At 35.5% G+C, this 8,659-nt stretch overlaps 1 protein-coding gene across 1 annotated transcript; it reads left to right on the top strand.

Annotated features, from left to right (window-relative positions):
- The first annotated feature begins 1,702 nt into the window (after positions 1 to 1,702).
- On the top strand, positions 1,703 to 8,249 carry LOC117433480 (myosin light chain 4-like). The gene is made up of 7 exons (XM_034055776.3): positions 1,703 to 1,880; positions 4,125 to 4,152; positions 5,352 to 5,501; positions 6,550 to 6,723; positions 6,970 to 7,047; positions 7,466 to 7,509; positions 7,996 to 8,249. Exons 1-6 carry the CDS (start codon positions 1,776 to 1,778, stop codon positions 7,492 to 7,494), a joined length of 564 nt encoding a protein of 187 aa, XP_033911667.1. The 5' UTR covers positions 1,703 to 1,775; the 3' UTR covers positions 7,495 to 7,509; positions 7,996 to 8,249.
- The last annotated feature ends 410 nt before the right edge of the window (positions 8,250 to 8,659 follow it).

The raw sequence follows: 8,659 nt of genomic DNA, 5'->3' as shown, positions 1-8,659 counted from the left end.
AAGAACTGGTGGAATCAGAAGCCATATTGGAAAAGGCCTACAAAATGGGTTAATGACTTAATTGATTGGGTGAGACATACTGTAGATAAAACAAGCACATGAAAGAACCATGGGGGAGGGGAGAACAAAGAGAAGCAACTAAACGCTGAGGTAACAAAACTGAATGGATAGTTTGTTTCATGGTGAGCAGAATTAGCCTGCCCTTGTTTAGTTTTAGACCCAAGAAAGGGTTAAGTTTTATTTGTTTATTTAATTTTGTTTTAAAAAATAAATACAACCCACAGAGGGTAACTATACTACTGTTGTCGGTGTTTGTTATTTAAACATACCTGGTAGTGTGTGGAAGACTAGACAATACAGTCATAGAGTGCAACCAGAAGCAAGAATTCATCACTAAAAATATTGTGACCCACAGACTCACACACAAGCTCGCTTGGGTTCTTTTCCCTTCCAAGTCACGACTCAACACACAGAATTTGAAAGAATATGCGCTGATGCACACTTTTAATTATACAAATTAAATACAAACAAAACAAAAACCAAATAAACACCTAGCTCTAATGAGCATGAACTAAACACAATACAGGAACCTATCTAATAAGCAAGACAGCTAAGCTGTTTACCGGCATAAAATGAAACCAAACAAACACAATTTTGCTTTTCACTTTACCTTTCTTTCATTACGGTTGAAAACACCATCAACCAGGCCCTCCACACAGCAGCCACCCTGAAGGGAAGGGCTGCTCTCTTTATATACCCTGCACCTGGCTGTAATTTACAAAAATAGCCAGGTGCAGGTCATAATTAACTAATATTAACCCACTCCCTGCCGTGTTACTATATATATATATATATATATATATATATATATATATATATAGTATATATAAGTATATATAGTATATATATAAGTATATATATATATATAAATAAACAGCTCAATTCAGCCGTCAAAATGTGGAATGACTATGCATGGAAGTAAAAAGGTTTCCATTCTTATAACAGCAGCTGTGTAAAATTGTGAAAAACCATTTTAAAAATCCTCAGTTTGGTAAATCATTGGCCCAGTGGTAAAAGGATGGGTACCCCCAACAGTAAAAGAAGTTTAATACACAATTCAAATGAAATTCTACCAAGTCCCTTCTAAACCACATGGCCAGAACTAAACAATGTGATCCTGCATTCCTCATTAGCAGCTGAATCTACTCTGAAGCGACAGTGATTAAAACCATCAGATTAAAATACTTCCTGATGCCAGCTATTAGTTCTGGTCCCTAAACTAAAACCTCCTTAAAAAAAGTATGATTCACGTGTGGCAAAACACTTTTCGGTAGCAAGTAGAATCTTTGGAATGAGTGGGGATAGAGTTTTAAAAAAGCATGCCTATAAAGAGATGACCAGTTCCTGGGCATGGTTTACTTTCCAATTAAATCATTACCTATTTGTGCATTTTTCAAAAAGGTTTTTTATACATTCACACTTTATAAAAAGAATTTGGGCAGGCTGGATGAGCGGCTAATGCTTGTGCATTTCAGTAACCTGTCAAGTTGGAAGTGAGAGGAGCTGATGACAATAGACAATTGTCAACTGGGGGACTGTGTTTAGAATTCTTTCCTTTTATAGTAAGTAGTGTTTGTTGCTCCAGTTGGTCAGCCCCTTCTGGTGTCAGAGATGGGTGGGTATAAGAGCTAAAAGAATGGGCTCAGTTCTTTGTCCCTGCAGCTTTCTTTACCAAGACCCTTCCCTACCACTCTCCTTGGAAGAAATTCAGCACCATGGCCCCCAAGAAGCCTGAACCCAAGAAAGAGGAACCCAAGCCGACCCCTGCCCCGGTACCAGTGGTACCCAAGGAACCAGAGTTTGACCCAAAGAGCATTACTGTGAGTTTATTATTATTATTTATTTCTTAGCAGAGGCCCTTATCCAGGACGTCTGCTAAGAAATAAATAAATACATTGGTTTATTCCTATATATTATAACCAATACTTTAATGAAAGGACTGAAGGGAGCAGATTCAATCTTTTGTGAGACTTGAGTTAGCTGCATTATATCTTTAATATGCAGCTACTTTTTCTTTACACTATATATTTAAATCTTTTTTGAAGGATTACATTGCTCCAGGGCAAATTCTTTCGCAAAGGAAAAATAAACCCTTAATAATGCTTCATTTTTTTTTTTTTTTTTTTTTTTTGCTTATATAGTATATCCAGCGTTGAATCTTTTTTAAAGTTTGAAACATAAGGTTTTTAGAGGTAAAATTATTTTCCATTGTCTGGGTAAAACAGATTTGGTAAACTATTGCATTAGTGAAGTTTGTAGACAGAAAGTTATTTCAGAATTCAGATTTATAATTGGTGATTTTTCTTTTTTTAACAATCTGATCTAAAAAGTGAAGCTTATCTGAAAATTTGGATTTACTGGTATTGCTTATGACAACTGCTTATTACATTAGCACATCCTTTTTTATTTTTGTTTGAAAGATATATGGCTATATTGGATGTAATCCTTATACTGGCTTGGATTTATGGGTTCTGAGAGGCATGCAAATAATTGACCAGCATAAAATGTGTAAGAAACTAATCAGGTCAATAAATTGACTGCTCCAATCTCCTATCTTACAAATTCAAAATAGCTTACCATCTTAACAGGTAACTGTAAAATAAGAAAAAAAAACTGTGTTCATGTGTGCCTGATAGCAGCACAGGTGATTTGATTGAAAAACTGAGAAGGAAGGAGCGAGTGAGACAGAAAGAGAAATTAGGATGGGTGAATGACAACTCAGAGTGAAATTAATCCTTTACACTCTGAGCTTGATAGTGCACACCATTTTTATAATAAACCTAGTTTGATTTGAACTTTTAATGTTTTATATAGATCAACTTTACAAAATACATTTTACAAAATCTTCACAAATGTTCTTCGCATAATGTGTTTTTGTATAGGACCAACTGAAATTTTTAAAATAGACTGGGTGCTGTATAAAAAGGAGGCTGTGTGGTCCAGTGGTTAAAGAAAAGAGCTTGTAACCAGGAGGTCCCCGGTTCAACTCTTGGCTCAGCCACTGACTCATTGCGTGACCCTGAGCAAGTCACTTAAACTCCTTGTGCTCTGTCTTTCGGGTGAGACGTTGTTGTAAGTGACTCTGCAGCTGATGCATAGTTCACACACCTTAGTCTCGGTATGGCCTTGGAGGCTGTAAAGGCATCTGCTAAATAAACTAATAATAAATTGTGTATCTTCTCCAGTAACCTCCTCAGGTCTCTCAATGCAGCTTTACATGCTGATGAGGGAGAATTCGCTCCTTATTGTTCTTAAATGAACTGCCATTTTTCCACATGCACTCTCTGAATCCTGCACTGGGAGTGTGTTATTATTAGAAGTGTGTTATCAAGGGAGTGCAGTGCCCAGTCCTGACCTTGACAGAATGCTTTGAAATAACTCCTACCCCTGCTCTGGGACCTCAGAAACATGACACCAGCACCTCAAACAATTTTTCTTTTTGTTTTTGGCTAAAGAATAAGGAGACCCAGCTGTCTGGTTCATACATCTGCTGGACTGGATACTTAAAACATTCATTTAAAGATTGTGTGTTTAAGTGTGTTGTAATCACCATTGTTAATGGAGTTATCTTGTATTTTAGTGTCGATGGTAAGAATAATCTGTTGTGTGGTTTCCTCAGTCTTCAGACCATAGATTACACTCCTATTCTCCTATGGGAGCTTCTTACTGACACAAATCAAATACTTAGCAAGGCTGCCAGGGTCCAGGGTGTTGAATGGCATAGTTATTTTACCCTTAGTAGTTTGATTCTAGTTACTAGCTGTAAGCACTGTTCTTCTAACTTTTGATGGGTAATGCTTTAGTTTGGGGATCCATTAAAAATAGTTGTATACATATTTATTAACATTCTCGTAAAATGATTTCAAAATTGTCATTCAGTGTTATTTGTTCCCAGCTTTGTCCCTATTCATAAATGATCCACATTCAAAGCATTAATTAAGGTTGTTTGTTAAATCAATTTAATTAAATGGTAGTTTGGGGAAATAACATGCCAATGGTTGGGGCATCTACAGTACATCATATGAAGTTTGTTTTACATGTTTTACATTGCTTATTTGTTTCAGATTGAATACAGTGGTGAGCAGATTGAGGGTAAGTCTGTTTATAATATTTTCTGATGGTTTTTCTGGACTTACATAGTTTACTCTAGATTCCTGCCTTATATATATGTGTGTGTGTATATATATATATATATATATATATATATATATATATATACAACAGTCTAAATACCAACATAATACCAACATCCAACAGTTCATCTTAGTGTCTTTAGTTTATTTCTGTCAATAAAAATATGAAAAAAGGTTAAATGACATCACTAGTTTGATTCGCTGCTGTTTAGATCAAATGTAAAGAGATTGAGAAACTGAAATATTACTGTGCTAAACTTTAAGCTCTACTTACAGGAAGGCATTAAGAAATGTTTAAAATGAAAATAATTTATTAAGAAAGCAATATAAATAAAACAGAATTCGATTTAGGCTCAGGCTTTTTTTCTCTGGAAATGTTTATTGCCAGTACACTTCTGTTGCATGTTTAATGGTATTCTTTGGATTCCTCAGTGATCTCATTATATCCATCGCCAAGAAAAGCATTCTGATCCACACTCTGCATTCAGGACGGAAGCAAAGACAGACAGCTCTCTCTTTTGAAACACATGTTTTTACATAAATGTTACCCTTAATGATGGTATTTTTTAGAATACATTTAAAAAAAACATATAGTAACCATGTCATATAGTAACCATGTCACCCAGAGATACAGTTCATGTACAGCTATGGCCAAAAGTTTTGCATCGGCCTATAACATTAACTACTTTTGCTTCATAAAGTCGAATGAAACCTACTGAATAATGGTACATTAACATATTGAATTACATACCACTTTGTAGTTTTCCATATGCTATTAAAAAAAAAAATGAATGTGACATTTCATACATGAAATACTGTACTACTATTATGGCTTCCAGTATTTTTGCGATTTCATTTTGTAGTTTCTTTGATTTTTTAAAATTGTCTCAGTCCTGATGTAAAACTTTTGGTCACAGCTGTACACAAAGGACTAGTAACTACCATTTTGGTTGCACAGCAACGATTATGCACCACACAAAAACCTTTAGATGAATGCGTTTTTATTAAAAAATGGCTGAATGTCTTCATATGTTCATTCTGTGAGAGGAGATTATGTAATATATGTAAAATAATCAATGAATGATTAAAGGTAAGATCATTGTACACCAATATTTGAAGTCACCACACATGTCCCTCCCTCTTCTCGTGTGCCTGCAGAATTCAAGGAGGCTTTCTTGCTGTTTGACCGAACTCCCACCGGCGAAAATAAAATCTCCTACGCTCAGTGTGGAGAGGTCATGCGTGCTCTTGGACAGAACCCCACCAACGTCGAGGTCATGAAAGTGCTCGGCAAACCCAAAGCAGAAGGTGCGAATGCGCAGGGATATTCACTACAACATTGTATACTGCGATTGCGCTTATTGCAGCCTAACCCATGCAAGCACACATCATAATTAACTGTTAGGACAATACAACACTGTTCTAATGTCTGAGCATAATAATTTGGGGTTCAGTGACCTGTCCTAAAAGTTTAGTGCTTGTGGTTTATGAATGTAGTGCAGAACCCCTTGGTGAGATTACTTTCATATAACTCAATGCATCTGGTGGTACTGTTTAACACCAAATCAATGGTTAGAGGATAGGAAGCCATAGGGATCTTTACCGTGTAAACTTGAGCAAGCAATATTAAGACATGCTGCAGTTCATGGTACAATATATTTCATTAGCTATGTGGTGGACCTGATGGATCTCTAATATAACATAATAGTCAATAGCAATATAGAAAAGACTATTCACTAAATGATCGAGAAAATGCATTTATCTGACTTTTCTAATTGTTAATTTATATATATTAGAGGTCGGCACATGTACCCGAAAACCCGGGTAACTGTTTAAATTACCAGAACTTAACCAGGTTTGTTTTTACTACCCGGGTATCAATTACTAATTTGAGAATTTAAAGAATTCAGCAAGTATGACAATGCAGTTGTAAGCGTGGGTCTCTGGCCGGCGTTATAAAGACAACGTTAAAACAAGCTTTGCATTAGCGGCAAGTACACCTCAATAATAATAACTGCGGCAACTATTCTTTATGTCAGTGATAATGTCAAGAACATCCTTTATGTCAGTGATAACCCTTAATTGTCCATTATGTGACTTCCAGAATGCTTTATCTACAGCTGTTGAGCATATCATTTCTTACAAAAAAGATAAGTAGCCTTTATTTAAAAACAAATAACTAGTATTGTGAGCGATGTACCCCACAAAACATTTATTTTTATATATCTATAGGGCTAGTATAAATACGTAGAAGTATGCATGGTAATGTTAGTAATGTATAGCTAAATATAACTGGAACATACGGTATGTCTCGTGTTGAAATTGGCTGACAAGCTTGTTTGTGTTTCTTGGGCAGAGATGAGTGTGAAGATGCTGGATTTCGAGACCTTCCTCCCCTTACTGCAGCACATCTCAAAGTCCAAGGACCGGGGGACTCTGGAGGACTTCATTGAGGGTCTCAGAGTCTTTGACAAGGAGGGCAACGGCACCGTCATGGGCGCTGAGCTCCGCCATGTCCTCGCCACACTTGGTATGTTGGGCGTTTTTTTACACAATGACGGTTTTGGCAAAAATAGTGAAGGGCGTAATATTGTACCGCAATATCGACTTAAGATACACCACACAGTTACCAAAAGAACATGTATTTAAGTTATACGGAAATTATATTATGAATACAGCAGCATCTAGATTTCACATATCTGTGCTGTTCGTTCTTTGTAGCATCATTACTGTTGGTATTGTTCTCTAAAGCGGTTAACCCTTCATTACCATTCAGGTGAGAAAATGTCAGAAAATGAAGTGGAACTACTGATGGCTGGTCAGGAAGATGCCAATGGCTGCATTAATTACGAAGGTAAAGATCGAACACACACACACACACACACACACACACACACACACACACAACAACAACTTTATTTTACTTTCTATATTCTTCATATTTTATCTTTGCAATTATATTTGTATTAATATTATTAGTAGTACCATCCAATGTTAATAATAATAATAATAATAATAATAATAATAATAATAATAATAATAATAATAATAATAATAATAATAAACTTTACAGTCCTTCACTTAATGCTGTACACGCAATCCTACCATTTGTGTGGGAAAGTGCGTTCCGTTAATTCTATGTAATCCACTGTAGGGGTGCAAGTTTCTCTGCTGTTTTACCTGCAGCTTTCAAAATTACATTAAAAGCATACTCTTTGTCCATTAACCTTATTTGCATAAGTGAATTCTAAAAATATGCATTTCTTTTCCAGCTTTCGTCAAACACATCATGTCTGGTTGAAACTACACTTGCAAAGTAAGTGCATTGTATACTGTCTGTCCGGTGAAAAGATCATTGATTACTTTCTGAAACGCTGTTTGTTTATAGTAACATTTGTGCACCAATATAATGTTGTACGTACTAGTCTCTACTTGGGAAAGTTGAAGACTGAAAAGTTGGAGGTGCATTTATGGAATTTTAAAGCATAGCTTGAGTAGCACCATCCCTTATAAAAGTTTGCTAGGGTATTTTACCATTCTACCATAATTTTACCATGATTATACTATGGATTTACCATAGTTTACCCTGGTTTGCCATGTATATTATGTACCTCACTATTCTTTGCAATGCTTACCTATGCTTTATTACACTTTGCTACACTTTTAAAATGGGACACTTTTATGGGATGCTTGATTGTGGCTAGTAGTTATATTAGTCCCTTGCCAAATGTAATAAAATATTGCGACTAACAATGATTAAAAATTGAAAAAATATAAAACAACAAATGTTTCTCTTTTTTAGGAACTTGGAGAGAGAACCATCTGAAACCCGACTCAGTGAAAGCTGTTTCTTTGAACGTTTGTTCACATTTCCCAAGACCTGTAACATGTACTTACAAAATATGAAAACAAAGATGGCATGAGATCAACATTGAAACACACCCTGCATGCAGTATTTTTGTATAAAAAAAAGACTTGTTCTGTTGTCTGATGTTTTATTTATATTTTTCTGTGTCATTTCACCAATTAAAATAGACAAAAAAAAATTGTATTATTATTTTTTATTTGTTATTTACAGTGTAAATGAAATGAAAATGAGCTGCATTTTATTCAGTCTGCCCAGAGGATTTTAGTGATTTATTTATTCAGAACAGTGTCAACAGGCTTTACATTGAAGTAGTGTCAAACCGATTTACATAAAAAATAAACAAAACTATTATAAGTGGGTTTGCCTATACTAGGTTTTAAAACACCCTGATACAAATACAAAAAGAACAGGCTAATTGTGTGTCCACTCCTACTCCCCCTGCTTCTTGGTGCAGTTTACTGTGTTTTGTTACAACAGAGGTGCAACGGGCACTGTGATTCCCATCTGTGCTGTTATTTGATATGAACCGTTATCAGGATGCCACTACACATTAAAACTTCAGAACAGTCATTTCGGGAAATTGCAGAAAGAAGGGGTG

This window comes from Acipenser ruthenus, chromosome 33, assembly GCF_902713425.1.
Source record: "Acipenser ruthenus chromosome 33, fAciRut3.2 maternal haplotype, whole genome shotgun sequence".
Taxonomy (NCBI): Eukaryota; Metazoa; Chordata; class Actinopteri; order Acipenseriformes; family Acipenseridae; genus Acipenser; species Acipenser ruthenus.
The sequence above is the reverse complement of the archived record's forward strand: the minus strand, read 5'-3'. Positions and strand labels throughout refer to the sequence as shown.